This window comes from Canis aureus, chromosome 27 (genome assembly GCF_053574225.1).
Source record: "Canis aureus isolate CA01 chromosome 27, VMU_Caureus_v.1.0, whole genome shotgun sequence".
In the NCBI taxonomy this organism is placed as follows: domain Eukaryota; kingdom Metazoa; phylum Chordata; class Mammalia; order Carnivora; family Canidae; genus Canis; species Canis aureus.
The window spans coordinates 27952279-27972687 of NC_135637.1; the positions used below are offsets into that span (position 1 = coordinate 27952279).

Genomic DNA, 20409 nt, shown 5'->3' on the forward strand with positions numbered 1-20409 from the left:
TTTTGAAAGGACTTCACAACCCCCAGATCAGATCAGGCTGTGCTAAACACTATTAGGGTACTCTGTACTTGTCCTTCACAGCCTGTAATGATGGTAATGATAAACTCTTGAGTATTTGTATCCTTCCACAGACCAATGCTCCATTAAGGCAGTATTTGATAGCATCTGACACAGTATTTGCCACAAAGCAGCAGGTACTGACTAAACATTTTTTAGGATTTTATTTATTTATGAAAAACAGAGAGACAAAGACAGAGACACAACACAGGCAGAGGGAAAAGCAGGCTCCATGCGGGAAGTCCGATGCGGGACTTGATCCTGGGGCTCTGGGACCATGCCCTGATCCAAACATAGATGCTGAACCACTGACCCACCCAGGCGTCCCTACCGACTAAACATTTCTGGAATAATTGAGTCAACCTCTCAATCTCAAACTCCTCACAATAAAGGAGATATTACCCATCTTCTGGTGTGGTTGTGAGGATTACCTGGAATTTAAGAATCAAATTTTAATTCTGAGAAGAGAAATACTGGGATGGGAAGCTCCTTCCTCTTATTTTTCATTACTATTAATAGCATGTCTCCATTTCAGAATAAAAGTGGATATGTGTACCCTAATAAATTTTATTTTATGCCAAGAAGAAATAGTTGTAACAAGAAAATTCAACTTGAAGCATAAAAAAGATGGACAGTTTTATGAAAAATAAACAAAAAACTCCCAGCTTATCTGAGACTCATGAAAAAATCCTAACCAACTGGAACAGCCATTATTCAAATACCATCTTCATCAGGGGAATGAAAGTGGTGAAGAATTGAGACTTAGCAACCTTTTGAAGAGAAGATATACAAATAAAAATAGTATGTCCTATTCAGCTAAGAAATTAAATATAATACACTTTATATGTTAAAAATGTGGGCCATATGAACCATCTACCTTGATATTTAAGAAATAACCTTAAAGTCTTAAGGTGACCATAACGAGTGCAATATAGGGTTATTGTAAAGATTTTCAGACCATAATTTAGCTCTATTCTTCTCAAACCAAAGCCTTCTAACCTCTTATAAAGCAGCCCAAGATGCAAAAGAGCTAATCTGAATAGCTGAATGGGTTTTTTGGCTAGGGGTAGGGAGTGGGGTGGAGTAATGCCACAAGGCTCAGAAACCTCCTGATCAGCCAACGCAGGGCAGGCCCTTGAAGGAACCTCAAAGAACAGTGCAAATACTACTACCGCCAGCAGAGACCCCGAAGGGACTCCTGTGTTTTTGACTATGTGCCTGGAGGGACTCCTGTGTTCAAGTCTTAATCCTCCTTTTTGACTATGTGCCTCTGACCAACTTCTTTTCTTTCTTTCTTTTTTTTTTTTTTTTTAAAGATTTTATATATTTATTCATGAGAGACACAGAGAGAGAGAGAGAAAGGCAGAGACACAGGCAGAGGGAGAAGCAGGCTCCATGCACGGAGCCTGACGTGGAACTCGATCAGGATCATGCCCTGGGCTGAAGGTGGCGCTAAACCGCTGAGCCACCGGGCTGCTCCCAACTCATTTTCCAACTTTAGTTCCATCATCAGTTCATTGAAAGAGAGTTGGTTTAGTTGTCCTTAGAGTCCCATGAAGCTCAACTTTTTGAATAGTTTAAAAGCTAATTAATAATAAAACTGATGAAGACAATGCAGTAACGTGCTACTTAGTCCACAGTTTATCTGTGATGTATTTGTGCAGGAGCCCAAAGTCATTATCCCGGAAATCTCTCCACTCATCATTCCAACAAAAAACTCCAAAACAATTCCTAAATTACCAAGTTTGGTGTAACAAGAAGTTGACTAGAAGGAGCATACCCCTCCCCCTGCCCCCATACCTGTCATATTTTTCAGAGAGGCATGATGGTCTTTGTTTGGAATGAGGGCGTTCTTTTATATCCAAGAGCTCCTCCTACAAAAAGAAACCAAAAAAAAAAAAAAAAGAAAAAAGAAAAGAAAACAAATGGTAATTTTGAAAAATATTTCTCATGCCATATATTTTCAACTTATATTTGTTGTAATGACTGGACTATCTATCTTAAGCATGTTACACGGTTCTTATTTATTTATACTTTGACTTAGTCCAGAATTCTTGATTCTTACAAGAAGCACCTCAGGCAGAATTGGGAAATAACTTCATAGTGATCACTTTTTCTTGCTAAAACACAATTCTCCCATAAATTGCTTACCATCCAATAACGTAAATAGAGTCTACAACACTGAATGCTCATCGAGGTATAGAAGCTTCAGGCTTAAATAAAACCTCCAGTTAATCTTAATATTCTTAAATGCAATAGATGCCAATTTACAAGCAGATAGATTTTTAAATGTAAAGTTGCAAGAAAACAAAGCACCAAAAACATCCATTTATCTGTTTTGATTTGCCTGTTAACATTTTCTCCCATTTACTTCAGAATTTGGGCTCTCTATACCCCCCTTTTTTCCCCCTAAAGCCACAGGAAGAGTAAATTGTGAAAAGTCATGGTCCTTTACCTCCAAATATTTCAGTGCTTATTTCTCAAGAATGAGGGTATTCTTTCATAGTCTCTTGTCCAATTTCATGAGAGAATTAAGCTCTACAGAAAATAATTTGAGTGACTAGTTTTCCATTCTTCCAAGGATTATACTTGGCCAGTATCAGTGTAGATGCACAGAGGAGAAGCAAATCCATTACATACAACATATATCTTAGGGCATAAGGGCTTACTTTTGTAGAACCTGGTTGAGAAGGGCTACCAGTTTTATAAAATTAGTTACTAATATTACTTTTATCCTAATCTACCCCTCCAGATTCCGATTTGTCAACTGACCCAATGTCCTTTATATTGCTTTAGCCTCCAACAAAGGATCCAGTCTAGAATCAGATATTGTCATATTTCTTTGGAATCTCTACAATTTCTTTTTTTTCTTTTTAAAGATTTTATTTATTTATTCATGAGAGACACAGAGAGAGAGAGAGAGAGAGGCAGAGACAGGCAGAGGGAGAAGCAGGCTCCATGCAGGGAGCCCGACGCGGGACTCGATCCCGGGTCTCCAGGATCACGCCCTGGGCCGAAGGTGGCGCCAAACCGCTAAGCCCCCCGGGCTGCCCAATCTCCACAATTTCTTTCAGGTTTTAGTACATTGACATTTCAAAGGATACAGCCTACTTCCCTCCCCCCGCCCCCCAAGAGAACATTATTCATTTGCAGTTTAATGTTTCCTCATGACTACACTGAGGCTAAGCATCCACGGAATACTAACCTCAGAGATGTTGAGTCCATCTCCAAGCATCACCTCTGGACATCGATGACATCCATCTAGCTTTTAGTAGTGATGCTGATTTTTGACCACATGGTCAGGTTGTTCTCCAGTTTCTCTGATGTTCAGTTACTACTTTCCTACTTGCAATTAGTGTGTGATCCGTGGGGGAGACTACAAATATCTGGATCTTCATCAAAATTTCCCCTGAATTTAGCACCTAATGATGGATTTTGCCCCAAACAATCCTGATTTCCCAATTCTAGGCCTCTCTCTCCATATTTACTAGTCAGCAGTTGGCATTTCACTGAGAGGGAAAACACAACGCCCCCTTCCCCCCAATGTATTTACCTATTATTGGCACGGGCTCACAGATTCCTAGTTTTTCCAGTGGTATCTAATTCATTCATATCCTTAATTATTTGGGGGTTTAAATTGCAAGCCTCTTCAAGGTGGTTCCTGTGTCCTCTGGACATGCCCTATCATTTTTTAAAAAGCACTTCCTCACTCTGTCTTATCTTACTCATCCTAGCCCTACTGTCAGCCATTTCTTGGAGAAATTGGAGTTCCTTTAAGTGAAGAATGGTACAGAAACCAAAGTCTGGGAACTAGATATCCTCATCTGCTTCTCAGTCCTTTGAGCAGAGCTGGGAAATACATGCAATTACCCATGCATACATATACACATACACACACATGTGTTTACACATATCTGCTCATACATGTGCATAGACACAAAAAGCCATGGCCTCCTGTTATTTACATTTCAACAATTTCATAATAAAGTATAAAAGGCAATTCCCAACCCTTTAGTGCATAAAATGCTACAAGTGCTGCACACAAAAGTATGTGACTGTGGTGTCTGTTTGATACCCCCATCACAGGCCTCACAGCAGAATGCTACTCTATTCCCATATCTTAGTATAAATATAAGCAAATAGATTTACTCTTAGCCTACAGGAATCATTGCACATAAGCATGCCATGAGTTTACTCAGTGTCTTTAGACATTTGAAGGATCTAAATATTTTCCGATATCAAAATGCCCTAGGACCAGATGACATTTTAGTTTCAAAACAAGCATATCAATCATCTGCATTTTTTTTAATCATCTGCATTTTTTAAAGGATTTATGAATTATGCATTTTTAGTTGGGAAGAAATACCTAGAAAAATTTAGAAGTCTGAGATAAACAGAATTCCAAATACAAGAAAGTATCTAGAGACTGCCCAAAATTCTGAAAACAAAACAAAAAACTGTCAAATGACCTAAAACCCAGAAATCACTAGTCAAGAGAGTCCAGTGAAATCTCCAGGACAGTGTCAGTGGTGCAGGGTGGAGGGAGGGTAGTTGGACCAACAGTAGTTATAACGATAGTAAATATTACAATACAGAAATCCTGAGGACAGGAAGGCTTAAAACATATTCCAGTAGAAACAGGAAGGACCTTGTAATATAGGAAATATTTATACATACACTACAGGAAAAAATATTGCAAAGCAATTTTCTATTAGAAGCAACCCAAAGATTATTTCAGACGAGATCGGGCGCGTTCAGGGTGGTATGGCTGTATTCCCTTTTCCTTACCACCCTCAAATCCAAATATTAAACGAAGAAACCTTATTATACTATTAAACCAAGAGCAACATATTTTAACCTTAAATATGTATACTCTCAATATATAAAAGTTACTAAATAATAAGGCTTTGTTTGAATCTTTTAACTCCCAAAGATAATAGAGAGCCCAGGTGATGGGTGTCTTCTATTACTACTACACCTGTTTGCTGAATCTAACAATTTTATTTCGGAGTCAACTGGAAAAGACTAACATTTTAACATAGCCATAAAACACGGATGACCAAATGTTCTTCTATTCATGGGGATCAAAAAAAATATTTTCACAAGGGTTAACAGTCTTACAAAAAGGGAAATGGGGAGACTAAGGAGAAATGACAATTCTATTTAATGTGGAATCCCAAACGAGATCCTGGGACAGAAAAAGAACATTAGGCAAAAACTAAGGACAGGTGAATAAAATGTGAACTTTAGTTAATAACAATGTATCAACATTGCTAACTGTAACATATATCATCTATTAATAGGGAAAACTCTACTATGTTCCCATGTTTTCTACAAATCTCACACTGTTCTAAAAAAATAAAGTTTACTTCTACCTCATACTATATACAAAAATGAACTAGAAATATTTCAAAGACCTAGACATAAGAGTTCTAAGTATAAAACTCCTAGAAGAAAATGCAGGTGTAAAAAGTTCATGACCTCAGAATAAGCAATGTTTCTTAACTGGGACACTGAAAAAGCATAAGCAACCAAACGAAAAAAAAAAGATATGGTGGACTTTTAAGTTTATGAACTTTTGTTCTTCAAGTGACTATCAAGAAAGTGAAAAGCCAACCCACAGAACAGGAAAAAATATTTACAAATCAGGGTCTGGTGTCTAGAATATGGAGAGAACGTGTACAACTCAAAAACACAGCAAAACAACCCAATTTACAAACAGGTAAAAGATTTCAATAGATTTTTCTCCAAAGAAGATACACAAAAATGGCCAGCAAGCACATCAAAGATATTCAAAATCATTAGTCATTAAGGAAATACAAGTCAAAACCACAGTGAGATGCCACTTCATGTGTACTAAGATGGCTATTAGAAAAAAGGGGGACTGGGTGGCTCAGTGGTTGAGCATCTGCCTTTGGCTCAGGGTGTGATCCTGGAATCCTGGGATCGAGCCCCACATCAGGCTTCCTGCATGGAGCCTGCTTCTCCTTCTGCCTATGTCTCTGCCTCTGTCTCTCATGAATAAATAAAATCTTTAAAGTAAAAAATTAAAAAAAATAAAAAAAGGGGAAAATAACAAATATGGACAAGGATGTAGAGAAAACCGGAACCTTTGTGCATGGTTAATGGGAATGTAAAACAGTGTAGCTCCTGTGGAAAAAGGGGCAATTTCTCAAAAAGTTAAGCACATTTTACTCTATTACCCAGCAATTCCATTCCTAGGTATATATCAAAAGGAACTGAAAAAATTAAGTCCACACAAATGCTCATAGCGGCACTATTCACAATAGGAAAAAAAAAAAAAAAAAAAAAAAAGGGAACAACCCTGTATGCCCATCAACTGATCAACAAAATGTGATAAACCCATACAATAGATTATTTGGCAACAAAAAGGAATAAAGTGCTGATATATGCTATAATACAAACCTTGAAAACATGATGTTAAGTGAAAGAAGCCAGACAAAAAAGGCCATGTACACTACGATTCTAAACGCAAAGTTTGGAAAAGGTAAATCCCTGGAGTCAAAAAGTAGATTAATGCCTGCCAGAGGCTGGGGAAAGGGGATAACAGGAGTGACTACTAATGGGTACAGAGTTTGAGGTGATGAAAATATTCTAGAATTAGAGAATAGTAATGGCTGTATAACTTCGTAAATTTACTGACCACCACTGAATGGTACACTTTTAAAGAGGCGAATTTTATATGAACTATGTCTTAATAAAAATTATTTTTTGGGATTCCCTGGGTGGTTCAGTGGTTTGGCGCCTGCCTTTGGCCCAGGGCGCGATCCTGGAGTCCCGGGATCGAGTCCCACGTTGGGCTTCCGGCATGGAGCCTGCTTCTCCCTCTGCCTGTGTCTCTGCCTCTCTCTCTCTCTGTGTGTGTGTCTATCATAAATAAATAAATCTTTAAAAAAATTATTTTTTTGTTGTAATAAAAATTATTTTTAAGTAAACTATAAGGTATTGTTACCAGAGGTTAGTATTTTATTTAATTTTTCTTACAGACTTACTGCTCTAATCATAGATTGATGAATGCTAACAACCCTCAGACAGGAGTTGCTCAGTTGGTAAAAATGTTTTTATTTTTTTACCCTCCCATATTATTCCTGCTTTATTTGTTGACTTTATATGTTTGGCATATAGTAGATATGAATAAACATCCCAGCAATTGATTGTACAACAGGCCTATAAAAGCACAGGGTAGAGGAGGTAGCCAGTTGTACACACTGGCATTAACCATGCCAGCAGCACAAATGGTGCTGCCAACGAAGTGCTAATGGCTGAAACAGCCCACCTGTTTATAGAGGATAAAGAGCCATTTTCTTTGGTAACACACTGACAACTGGGAAAACAATAGTTCTTGAATAGTAAAAGCTGCTGGGAATAACTTTAAACATCTAGGTAAAACTATACTTACTATTCTTGAAAGCAGAGCTTCTTAAACCAATTTCATGGCTTCAACGAAACCATATGCAAAAAACTTGTGCATTTCTGCAATTTCTGCAGTGAGTATTCATACCTTCAAGAAATCTCCAATGGACCCCACAGAGGGTAAGAAGCAGGGTTTTAAATGTATGTTTCTGAAATGTGGCCCAAAGTCCACTTGGACATTTAGGGACAATGAGAGGCCCTCTTTATGGGGTTTAGAGAGTTAAATCTGTTACCTTTCATCAATGTCTGAAATTGCTTAAGATGATATCCCAGGCTAAGAAGGTTCCCCACATAAGTGGGGAATAGAGAAACTATGCACTAATACAAAAATTGCTCTTTTCATAGCTATTGAAACATTTCCTGTTGCCAGGCTCTGTATCTAGCATATGCAGATTACTCTTGGCCCCAGCCTCATGGCTCTCCAGTCTCTCAAGAGAAGTGTTCCTGAACTTGCCATCATATCAAGAGCACTTAAAAGCAAGCAATATTCCTGAAAAAGCACCCCTTTGGGATATTTTCAAAGAAAACCTTCAACTTTGGCTAAAGGCAAAATACATGGAACATGCCCACTGAGCTGGGAATGCTCCTTCCCTATGAATAGTCCAGAAGGGAATAGATTACCCTTGTGTAGAGTTCTAAGAACCCACAGGAACTTACTAATTATAAAAAAAAAATTCACTACAATCACCATCTTGACAAGAAAAGAGTTAATATCTGAAACCTTATTTTTTGCACAGGTTTTAAAACCTGACTAGGTAAGAATAAACTACTAATTGCCCAAGAGCAACACAGCCAAAAAAAGTATAAACATTTTCTTAGTTTTAGCAGCCTTCCTTAAAAGAAAATTTGTTGAGGCTCCCAAAACAATCTATTTGGGACCTACTAATATGTACACCCACTTTTAGTGATTAGTATTAAAGTAGAAAGGAAATGAATCTGACTATAAGCCCAAAACAACAGTGGTTAAAATCCACATCCAGTTTCCTGTTGCAGAAATTCCACGGAGAAGCAGCTATGCATTCTGATGACATTCTGACACTATAAAAGAATTTCACATGAGTCACTCACATAAGATGAAAGGGAAATATTCTTTACCTTTGTAAGTTGAATTCAATTCATAAGAGTAAAAAGCTCAACTTTTAAAAAATTCACAGATGTTTTGTAAAAAACCCAAAGTTTTATTTCATTCTTAGTAGTCAAAGCACTCTAGGAATGACCTAGTACCTTACCTGTGTGTGTGTGTGTGTGTGTGTGTGTGTGTGTGCGCGCGCGCGCGCGCCCGGCTCTTCCTAAAGAAGGCAAATGTCCCCAGAGCAGTGTTTGGGTTGGGTCATCTGCCTTTGACCTCCTATCCCAGTCCCCACCCTCCACACACCCAGTAGCATTGGGGTTGGTCATCAAGCTCTTAGATGGTTGCTGACTGACCAGATATTCATTCTGCTGAGTCAGATGACTTTTCTGAAAGGATTAGAAAGCTGTTAAAAATAGATCACAACAGGGTAATGGTACCCTCAGATGATAGCCAATGCAATGGTGAACTAACAACATAGAGAGTACATGGGAGACATTATACCATCCCCCATTAATGTTTGTTGCTATGGGCACCATTTAGAACAGCTCTTATAGAGAGATCAGGATTTGAACGATCCTGCAGAACTGTTAAGCAGAATCTCACACCTGGATTCATCTAAGCATCTAACGGTGGCTGATTTGATGCAAAGACTTTCTTCTATTAAAAGATCTGAAACTAAGGAAATGGAAACAGGGGGAAAAAAGTGTTTTCTCTGTTGATCTGGCCAACACAATAAAAATAAACTTTGGCTTTTAAATGTGTTTATACAACTGATAAAAACAATATAAAATGTTAAGTAGGTAAACACTAGAAGAAATTTAGAAAAACCATTTTCAGGGTAGTGGCATTACATATTCAATAGGGCTTTCTAGTTTCATATTATTATTATTATTTTAAAGATTTATTTATTCATGAGAGACACAGAGAGAGAGGCAGAGACATAGGCAGAGGGAAAAGTAGTCTCCTTGCAGGGAGCCTGACGTGGGACTCAATCCTGGATCCTGGGATCAGGCCCTGAGCCGAAGGCAGACGTTCAACCACTGAGCCACTCGGGTGTCCCACTAGTTTCATATTAAAATCTAAATGGTTACTGTGACATTTAAAAAATAAGCATCTTGATCTAAAGTTGGTATCTAAAGAAGGCTGTATCATTTCTACATCATAAACAGTTTTCAGCACTTACTGTATGCCAGCCACTTTTCTAAGCGCTTGATGTGCATTTTCTCATTTATTCCCCACAAAAATTCTATGAGGTTGGGATGCCTGAGTGGCTCAATTGGTTAAGCGTCTACCTTCAACTCAGGTCATGATCTCTGGGTCCTGAGATCAGGCTTCTTGCTCAGCAGGGAGTCTGCTTCTCTCTCTCTCTCCTTCCTACTGCTTATTCTCACTCAAATAAGACCTTTAAATAAGATAAAATCCTATGAAGTAGATACTACTCCACCCACATTCTACAAAGGAAGATGATGAGAATCAGAGAAGCTAAGTGTATGGCTGAAGGCCACACAGAGTAAGTAAGTGGTAAAGTAGGGGATCCTAAACCAGGCAGTAGTGGGTCTCCATGCCCCTTATCCTCTCCTCTTCACTACTTCTCTTGAGAGGACAAGGGAAGGTGTCCTGCACCTGTCACTCAGGGTTGGGTTTGTCCTTGTCCAGTGGGACTACTGGGAATCCTGAATCAAACTGCCACATGCTTGGGCAGGCTGCCCTTAAGCCAGCCTCCATTCATAGCACCCTTTCCTGAATCAAAGGTCCTATCCACAAATTTCTATGTTAAAGGTTCCAGTTGTAAAATGACCGATTCCTTATCTAGCTAGAAGTTCCCACAATGAGCAAGTAGGAGAGGATACTCATGGGGGCAATAGCCCTGGATCCCAACTTTTCAAGATGACGTGAAATTGAAACAGGTAGTAAACAGCAATTAGAAGACACTATCTATGGTATTGCCAGCCGACCCCCTCTAAGAACTTCCAGTTAGCTAGGTTTTCTGAACGGCTAAAACATCATACTGTATGATTTTTCTTACCATGATTCTCCCTTCCCAATATGCATCTTTATGTTAGCTTAAGAAGTTTGTAGCAAAATAGGTCACTGAAATGCCACCTGTTAGAGGTTACCTCTCAACTCAATTTTTGAAAAATATCTATGAAGTTATCAAATGAGATCTCTGTATACTTAAATCTGACTATCTGACTACTGACTTCAATCTAGGATTTAAATTCTACTTCCTCTTTTCTCAGAGGCTGGACTTCAGTCCTGCAACTGATTCTTTCCAAGAAGGCTAGAATTACTTAAATCCATCCACTTCAGGTGCTTGTCTATTTTTTTAATGGTTGTAAAGCAAAGACATAACCATGGCTGTATCACTGTAACTAACTGCCCATCTGCTACAGATCAGGGTGGACTCCTCTGAAGATCCCTACAGACACTGATGACTAAAATGGTGCCAATTTATAACTAGTCAAGGCAATGAAAAGCGCACATGAAATTAAACTCAGATAATCCAATGCCAACTCTTTAGCTGGTAGATCTAACATGTATGATTAACACTGGTCAGCATCAAACTGAATGTTATGAGTGTCTCCTTTTATACCCTGTTCAACTGGCAGGTAATAACACTGAATAAGGAATTAGTGGCAAGATACAGGAGCAAAGGAGGAACAGCACCAAGAATGTATACTCTAAGAGCAGTCTGTCCATTCAAAGAAGAATGTGGATCTGAATAGTGGAACAGCCCAAAGCATTTCTACTCTGTATTTGAAGCAGAAGATGGTATCATTAACAGTAGGTACTACACCTTAAGAATAGGTATAACAAGGACCTCTGATGAAGGTAAGTTAATGGGTCCCAAAGTTTTCCCATTAATAAGCATGACCATCTCATCTTGCTTTCTAAACCAATGGCTCTCAAATTTGAATTAGAGTCAGAATTCCCTGAAAGATTTAATACATGTGGATGCTGGGCTCTACCTCTAGAGTCTGATCTAATACCACCGAAATGGGGCCTGAGATTTAATATTTCTAACAGGGTACCAGGTAGTGCTAAATGCTAGTTTAGGGACCATTCTTTGAGAACCACTGTCTAAAGACATTTTTTTTAAAGATTTATTTATTTATTCATGAGAGACAGAGAGAAAAGTGGCACAAAGACAGAGGGAGAAAGCAGGCTCCATGCAGTCCCCAACATGGGACTCGATCCCAGGTCTCCAGGATCACACCCTGGGCCAAAGGCAGCGCTAAACCGCTGAGCTACCCAGGCTGCCTAAGACATTTTTAATCTATGATTTTTAGGTGAGATCTCACTCTGTAGCCTCCATAAGTCCTTCAACGTAATTCACTTTATAATGGCACACTTAAGTACCACCAAAACAGTTTTTGGTCTTAGGAATCTGGCCTGGCAAAATGGGCCTGAGTGGGCTTATAAATTAAGGGCTCAAGACTCTCAGGATAACAGGTGCATATGATAAATCCACTTATAACCATCCCAATTAACCATCACTGAGGCCTAGAGGTAGGCCTGAAAATATCTAACATGACTCTAACTTTACTTCCTGAGACATTCATAGAAACACAATGGACACCAACTGAACCCCAAGGAGTAATTACACATCTGAGTTGCTTGACAACATCAAGATCATATGTTGTTCTGCAAGGAAGACTAAAGCCTTGCTACTCAAGTATGGTCAGGGGACTAGCAGTATGGGCACCACCTGGGAGCAGGCTAAAAAGCTGGATTTTGAAGCCCACTCATGACCTAACAACCAAAATTCACACTTTACAAGGGTTCATAGGTGATCCCCAGACATATCAATGTTTAGGAAGCATGCTGGACTAAAGAATGTCAGAACACACATGAGACTGTGATATGTAACCCTGAAAAGCACTAGGCCAAACTTCTGAACTCCTCCACCCTTGTGGAAAAAACCCCTAGAATTCTGAACAGACCATTAATGTCATCTCATAAATCAAATGAATGCTAAACTAAGAAAGGTCAAAGGTTAAGGAGCCCTCTCATCTGGTGAATGTGTTTTTTGATCTTGTAGTAAACATCCTACGTTTGCAAGTTTTCACAAAACACATGGCTTATATATAAAAATTACTGAGGACAATTTCCTTCTCTTGCTTCTAAACTTTCTAGCCCATGAACTTGAAGTGGCAGAAACATTACTAAATGCTTTATTTATTCTAATAGTTTGATCTCAAACTGGAGATAAGAAGTAGGATGGCTGAAGTATAATTCTAGTTGTGCAATACCTGACCATTTATTACAATTCTTAGAACACAGAATGGCTTCAAGCTTTCTTCAAAGAGAAAGGCTTAGTTTGCCTCAAGTTACCACGTTACTAGAGCGTGAGAAACCCATATATAAGAAAAAAAGCACCACCCAAAACACTGCCTAAACATGATCCTAAACACTGCCATTAACTAAATCTTCTCTAATGGAGTGGACAGTAAATGAACTTCCAACTAAATTTGGTAGAGAAGACTGTCAACCTAAAAAATTGCTTTTCTTAATCATTTCTTTGAAGCACATTTATCTAAGTATGACAAAATTCTGAGAATGGACTATCAAATGGGCAATGTTGAGCTTCTTAATCTTTACTGTAGATACACATAAGTTCTAGCCTAGGAGACACCAATATCTTCTCCCAAAATGACGTAAGCCTAAATATGGACATAAAGAGGACATATACATGCTACCCTCTGATCGGTGTGAAAGGGACACAAAAGCCTCTCTGTGTGGACTCTACAAGTAGAATACTAGGAACAACTTTAATTCAAAAAGTGCTAGGAGAGTTGAAATCATAAAAGTTTATGAGAGCAGTTCAAATTAGTTCCCCTTCATTTAATAAGCTTTTCTCCATTCAGAATTCACCTGTCAACATTTTAGGTAATGAAGTTGTGAAACATATTCAAGCACTCTCAGGTTTGAGGAAAAACTACATTTGGAAAGACCAAATCTGAATAAATACAATGCTATCGTTTTTTTAATGCTAAAAATGAATACTCCTCTGACAGCACTAGATACTTTACCAAGTAGGTACGAGCAGTGGCACTAATACACAAACAAAACCTGACTTCAAACTTTACCCAGTCACTATTCTAGGAAATCAAGGACAATAACCACATCAGAACCCTTGATTGGGTCCATACTTAGGAAACAGAGATATGGGACCAACTAGAACATGACTCTTCTCATCAACAGTCCCAAGCACATTTTGGTACTCTGCCTATCATTTCAGGGAATAAGAAATGAACTCACACCTCACTGAGTCCTGTCAACCCCTTCAGAAACATTCAGGCACCAACAAGATACTGAAGAAATAGCTTCTGTAAATAGAAGACCTTGAATTATCTGCATGCCAAAACTGAAAATCTTATTCTATAGCATATAAGTCAGTAACATACACAGGTGCTAAAGAACATGTGTGTCAACATATGCCGATCCACAAATTCAAATGCCATCTGAGCCAATATTCCCTTCACCCAAAAGCTAATTAGAAGCAAATTCTAGTTTAAACTGCATATTCACACTTGCAGAAAAAGAAATTCAAAGCAATGCTTTACTAGATCTAGTTAATATTTAGTCTATGTAGTCAGAATAAGACTCCCACTCTAGATAATACTAATGAAATGCCTACACAATGTTACTAATCTCCCCACCTATAAAGAAACACTATTCCATTAGTAACAAAACTTACTTTTGTATAGCGATGGGGGGATTTGGAGGCTGGTTGCTTCTTCAGGTCAAGGAAAGCATCTCCGTTTTCTGTTTCACCAACACTTCTCCTATCCATGGTTCCTTGGTCTACAATTCTTTGCACCTGGGAGATAAATCAGCGAAACTGTCAGGGAGAACAATACGTTTTCAGAAGTCTTGACCGTTTAAAACACTGACTCTCTTCTCTCTTAAAAGGACTGTTTTTAAAAACCAAAACAAAAAGCCTCACTCAACAAAACCAGAACCCATTTAGAAATAGAACGACTGGTACTTAGCTGGGGTGCTCTAAGCATTAAAGGGGTAAGGAAAGCATAAGTGGAAGGTACTCGAATCAGGGTACAGCTTTTAAGCAGATTTAAGACAAAAAGAAACCAAAATTAGTCACTGCCACCTATGAGGACGTTCAGACAGTAGTGGGGAAGTTTCCTGAGTGGGGGCAGGTAGGAGACCGGCCGGGGTTGGGGATCCGGGAAGTCGGACTGTGGTAAAGTGCCTGTCACTTGCCAATGGACGGCGCCAGCTGCCCCTTGTTATCCAGGGGCCAGGGAGTGGGGCTGCGGCCCGAGCGCCCCTCACCCAGCCGGCGGCACCTGTGGCCATGTCAGGGGCGCCCGTGGCAAGGAAGGGGCGAGCTCCGGATCCAGCTCTGAAACTCGGCTTTCCCGGGCCGCGACCCCAACCACCGGCCTCTCGCGCAGGCCCCGGCCCAGCGGCCTCCTTCGGAAGAAGGGCGGGGACTGTACTCACGGAGGGGAGGCGGGCCGGAGGGAGCGGGGAGGCCGAATCCCCCGGCCCGGCCGCTGCGAGCTGGAGCCGGCGCAGGCCCGCCGCCGTCCGCCCCGGCCCGGCCCGGCCCGGCGGCTCGGGCCCCGCCAGCCCCGGCCCGCCTGCTGCCCGCCGGCCGCCCCGCCGGCCTCGCGCCCCTGCCCGCCCCCCGCGCGCGCCCCGGCGCTCGCTCACGCACGCGACCCCGGGAGCAGCGCGCCCGCGCCCCTGCCCTCCCTGTGCCCTGGGCGCGCGGCGCCCCGGCTCCCGCCGCCGCCGGGCCCTTACTCGGTGCCTCCGCCGCTCGGCGGCCCTTCAGCTCGGCCGCCGCTCCCCTCCTCGCCGCCCGCGCCGGTCCGAGGGCTGCTCCGCGCGGCCTTCGCTCTCGCCCCCCCACCCGCTCGGACTGTCTCTCTTCAGCCGCCGTAACCGCGGCCCAGCCCTCCGCTCCTCCTCCGAGGCCCCCTCCCCCTTAATAACTCCCTCCACGCACCCGGGCCCCAGCGCCGCGTTCGCCGCTGCGCGCCCGGATGTGAGGTGGCCGCCGCGGTGCCGGGCGGAAAAGACAGACATCGCGGCGCTCTCCCCAGGCGCCGGCCCCAGCGCGCGCCCGGCGGCGGGGAGGCGGAGGCGGAGGCGGGGGCGAGATGGCGGCGGCGGGGAGCTGGCTGGCGCGGCGGCGGCGGGAGCCCTTCCCGGTGCGCACAGGCGGGCGTCCCGGGCAGCCCCGGGTAGGACGCTGCGTTCCCACGCGCGCTTCGAGGCGGGGCGGAACGGCGCGGAACGGCGCGGGCGGTGCTCGCAGCCCGCAGCCCGCAGCCCGCAGCCCGCGCCCGGCGGTTCTGTCAGGAAGGCGGTGGCTTCAGCGAGGTGGGCTGGGGTCCGCGGCCGGGTGCGACTGGGGAGCGCGTCGGCTGCCGAGTTCGCCCGGTTCGCGACGGCGGGGAGCCCTGGGGCTTCGGCGGTGGCGGTCTGAGGCGAACCTGGGGCGTGTCTTTTGAGCCTGGCATTTGCGGGCTCGAGTCTCGGGTTGTTGGTTAGCAGTGTAATGTTTGGGCAAAGCCCTGACTTTTTCGGGTTTTCTCTCTCCTCCTTTCCAAAACGGCCCCTCTCTGTAAGTTTGTGGGGTTGCGTATCGTTGCATTGACAAATTTGCCACGATTGCTTTTGAATGAACGGAAGGCGTCTGACAGACTCGTCGGACGGCTTCCCCCGCCCACTACCCGATGCTTTCCGTAACCTGCACGGGAAGGGGAAGTGCGAGTGTGTTCGGGTGAAACTGAGCCGGCGAACGTCAAGCGCGTAGTACACAGTGGCGAGACCGGCGGACGGGAGCAGAGCAGTAATAGCAAACATAATTTCCCCGCTCTGAGAAATGAGGGTAGATGCCGTGCGGAGGAGGAGTGATCCGTAAAGATTTCACGGAGACCCCACGTGAGCCCGGTCTGCAGGAACATCCCCAGTCCTGGTTTTTGCCCCACGCGACCGCCCGGGGTTAGTGTGAAACGACACATAGGCGGAGAGGGAAACGTAAATTTTCTCACCAAGGGGTAGTGAAGTCTACATTTCTCTGAAGGGTTCTACTGTCTTTGAGCTTCACATGTAAAATCAGTGGATTGGGCATTGAGTGATCCCTAAGTTCCTTTAGGAGTCTTGGCAACCGAGAAAATTACGAAAACATTTTCCTTCTATAATATTGAATAAAAGGTGTCCCCCCCCCCTTTTTTTTTTTTTTGAATAAACTGTGTTTCTTACCTATTTTTGCAGGCGAGAGGCAGAGGGAAACGTTTGCAAATTGGGCCCGAGTTTGCATCCCAGCTCTACCACGCTCTACAGGCTGGGGGAGAATTAGGCCATTTCATTATCCTTAACCTTGGTTTTCTAATCAGTAAAATTGGAAAGATAACCCACTCACAGGGGCTGTTGTCAAGACTACAAAGGATAAGGTGGGTAAAAAGCCTTATACAACATCCATAAAGCTTCTGAGTTGTTTTTTTTAAAGCCTGTTCAGAGACACGTTGCAGGTAATGAAACAGCGCTTGTCTGAATTTAGGAATCAAGCTGCTTTTGGAATTCAGGTTCTTCCTGAGGCTGTTGAAATAGTATAATCCTTTTGCTATCAGGAATAATGAAGAAGGCCCCTTCTTTGAAGCTCTTAAATCCTGGTTCCACCCCTTGGTGTGAAACCTGAGCCAGTCATACCATCTTTCTGGACCTGTTTATTCCTCTGTCAAAAAGGGATAGCAAGCAGTACCTACTTTTCAGGCTTGTCGTGGGAATTCGAGATGAGATAATATTAAAAACACTGTTCTAGTCATTTATTGCTGTGTAATAAACCCCGTCAAAACTCAGTAGCTTACCTCAATATTTTGCTCTCAAACCTGCAGTTTAGGCCACTTCTAGCTGGGACACCGGGTCTCTGCTCCATTCAGATGGGTGGAAAGTTTGGGGCTAGGATCATTTAATGGCTCACGTGTTTGGTGCTTGATAGTGGCTTTTGGCTAGAACATTTATATATGCCCTTTCTCTGTGGCCTGAGCTTTTCTCACAACATGGTGGCAGGATTCTAAGTGTGGCCAGTTGCTGAACTCTCTTCTAACCTAGCCTCAGAATCACTCTGTACTGCCACATGCCATATTCTATTAGAAATCACTATGGGGAAGGGACAGACTGCTTTTATGTGGGAGAAGGGTCAAATAATTTGTAAGCATATTTTTAAATTACCACAATACACTTAAAATCTGTTCAAGGCATTGTAGCTGGCATGATAGAGGCCTGGCTTGGAGCTAATTTCCTGGACCCTTTGGTCTTTCCTCGTTGGGATACACACTCTTCCACCAAGCTCTCCTTTAGTATCCTGTAGAACCCTGGTCTCAACTCATTTCTATCCCAGAGACTCAATTTGTTCTTATGAAAGGAGTTGCAAATTAGTACCTGGGAGTAAAGGTAATAATTTACTAATGAAGAGCATCTATGAATGTCTCACCCATGTCATGCAAAACCTAGATGCTTGCAAATCCTTGTTTCATTGTAGCTTTTGAATGTTTTCGGTAGGAATGACTGTAGTTCTAAATGCCCCTTTTTTTGCAGTTAATAGTGAATTTTCAAATATCCACATGAGAAGCCTCTTTGAGAGAATAAGAAATTATTTACTCTTATTCTTTACTAAAGATTTTAGTTTAGGTTCAATTGTTGGTTCAAAGTTTGGCATAAAGGAACTCCAAAGTTGAGTCAGTTGGGGAAAGTAGCAGTTCAAGAGCAGTAGAGAAGCAAATGAAAATATTGAAATCCTAGTAATTTTGAGAGCAGCCTCATCTCAGAATGTTGGGATTATACCTCAACTAGTTGGTGCCTCTCTAACTGGGCCTTTTTATTTTTCTTTTTTTCTGTTCAGTTTTTCTTGCTCTTAGGGTAATCCCAGGTTCTAAGAAAATGAGATGGCAACAGTTTCACAGGTGTGTGGCATCATGTACTCAGGTTAAGGACTATAAGGAAATTAAGGGACTTTTAGAAGACCAAAAAACCAAATTCTTTGCAGAGCCCCCATACTTTCTGGTGCTTTACATGTTTGATTTTATTTATGGGAAGTACTACAAACAGACCAAACTGAAATCATGTAAGTTCTGCTGCACTAGCTATTGTTAGTCTATACTATTATGTTCTAATCTTTCCTGACAGGAGTAATTACTTGCATTATAACTCAAGTGAAAATGTCTCTCATCCCATCCCAAATTAGTCAAAGTCGAGGGTAGTAAAGGTACATGAGAGGAATAAAGCATCAACAAATCACCTAAAAAACACAAAGTACTTATAAGAAAGACTAATTTTATGGTTAGTAAATATCAGTGTTAATTAGGACTTCAAAACTCCCTAAATTAGTCATCCCTAGAAGATTGCTTCCCGTGTCCTGCTGAAGTGGAACTTCTTTTAAACACCTGTTTTTTAGTTAGACATTAGCATATATGGAAAACAGCAAAAATGCAAATGACCTGTTTGATTCTATTCCCGGGACATCCAACAAGTTATTTTCATATTTGTGATATAAAATCCTTCAAACATTTAAATACATAATGCTAGCCTTAGCTCTCTCCACCAGAAATATCAAGTGCCTTTTTTTTTTTTTTTCAAGTGCTTTCAAATGTTTAACAAAGCACAGGAGAAAAGCATATGAAAGTGCCCCACCCATCTTCCCTCACCCCTATTTTAAAAAGATGATCAGAGTTTTAAAAAATTTAACTACCATTTACTAGCAATTAGTACTTGTTAACTACATTTTTAAAGGAAGGGTTAAGAGAAGATCCCAGCCTGGGATAATTTAGAAGTTCGGGGTCAGCGGAACGACCCCTCCCCCCGCCCTCCCGATTGACAACCTCCCCGATACACGCATGCGCGCGCCTTACTCCTTGGCGGCATAAGGACCCCCCCCCCCCCCCGCCGCTCACTCGCTGGGGAACCACGGAGAACCAAGAGCCAGAGAGGCTCACGCGGGAGCCTGGAGGTGGGGGGGAGGACGTCCGTCAGCGTGGGCCTCCAGACGGGAACCTCATCCCTAGACCTTGACGCGCGAGGCGTAGCTCGGAGACACTATTCTATAAAGCTCCTGCTCTTGTCGAAGAGGAAGCTGAGCTCTGAGAGGAGCGAGTGGGCCAGGGAGGCCGAGAGCCCACCTTGAGGCCGCTCAGACGGTGCATCCATCTACGCTCTTTGGGGGCAACTTGGCTCTGCAGCTGCCTCTCAGCAGTCAGAGGGAGGCGTGTCGCCTACTCGACGGAGGCTGCGCGAACTGCGAGTCCCTGGAGGGGCGTTTCACACGCACGCCGCGTCGCCGTGGAGACGGGGGGCGGAGCCGGCGCGAGACTGTGTGCGGGGGAGGCGCGGGAAGCGCTGAGGCGGCCGGGGCCTTAGGGCGGGAGGAACCGGGGCCGCGTCTGCCGGCTCCCGCAGGGACTTCCTGAGGCGCGAGGCCCGAGTGCTCGACTAGTCAGGTATGAGGCCCGGTCCGAATCGTCACCAGCCTCTGAGAGGCTCGTCTTCCTGGGTTTGGAGTCCGGCGGCGAGCGCGCATCCCTCCGAGCTGGGCCCTCTGCCTCTCCTCGGAGCCTCCGCTTCCTTCTCTAGAAGTGCAGGCGATGCCGCCTGCCCACGGACTGTGATCTGGGAGTGGAAGCGGCGTGGAGAGAGCGCGCAGGACTTTGGGAGCCCGCCTTGCTCGCCCTGCGCGGTGCTCGCGTGCTCCCTACCGATGCTGCTGCCCTTCGGCGTCTGGTCGCCCGGGCCCCAGGGGCGCCGCTTCATCCCGCGTCTGGTGCGCTGCAGCCGGGGCTCGGTGCCTGCGTGGGTGCAAGGCTCTTTAGCATGCT

The 20409-nt window shown here is 43.1% G+C and overlaps 2 protein-coding genes across 16 annotated transcripts in view; one reads left to right on the forward strand and one right to left on the reverse strand.

Moving 5' to 3' along the window:
- The window catches only part of EIF4ENIF1 (eukaryotic translation initiation factor 4E nuclear import factor 1), a 47860-nt gene extending 32368 nt beyond the window's left edge, over window positions 1–15492 (reverse strand). For 6 of the 10 annotated variants that reach the window (XM_077874405.1, XM_077874398.1, XM_077874397.1 and 3 more), the window contains exons 1-3: window positions 14789–14807; window positions 14265–14387; window positions 1858–1931 (exon numbers count right to left, since the gene is read on the reverse strand). In XM_077874405.1, the coding sequence (XP_077730531.1) occupies window positions 1858–1931; window positions 14265–14360 (170 nt within the window). In that variant the 5' untranslated portion in view covers window positions 14361–14387; window positions 14789–14807. Of the gene's footprint in view, window positions 1–1857; window positions 1932–14264; window positions 14388–14788; window positions 14808–14860; window positions 14991–15031; window positions 15170–15337 lie in introns of those variants that run through there. The other 4 variants (XM_077874401.1, XM_077874402.1, XM_077874404.1 and 1 more) reach the window with 4 other exon arrangements.
- Window positions 15493–15780: 288 nt separating this feature from the next.
- Window positions 15781–20409, forward strand: part of SFI1 (SFI1 centrin binding protein) — a 98868-nt gene continuing 94239 nt past the window's right edge. For 4 of the 6 annotated variants that reach the window (XM_077874386.1, XM_077874390.1, XM_077874389.1 and 1 more), the window contains exon 1: window positions 19876–20034. The gene's annotated coding sequence lies outside the window, so the exon portion shown is untranslated. Of the gene's footprint in view, window positions 15920–16816; window positions 16996–19875; window positions 20035–20409 lie in introns of those variants that run through there. The other 2 variants (XM_077874387.1, XM_077874388.1) reach the window with 2 other exon arrangements.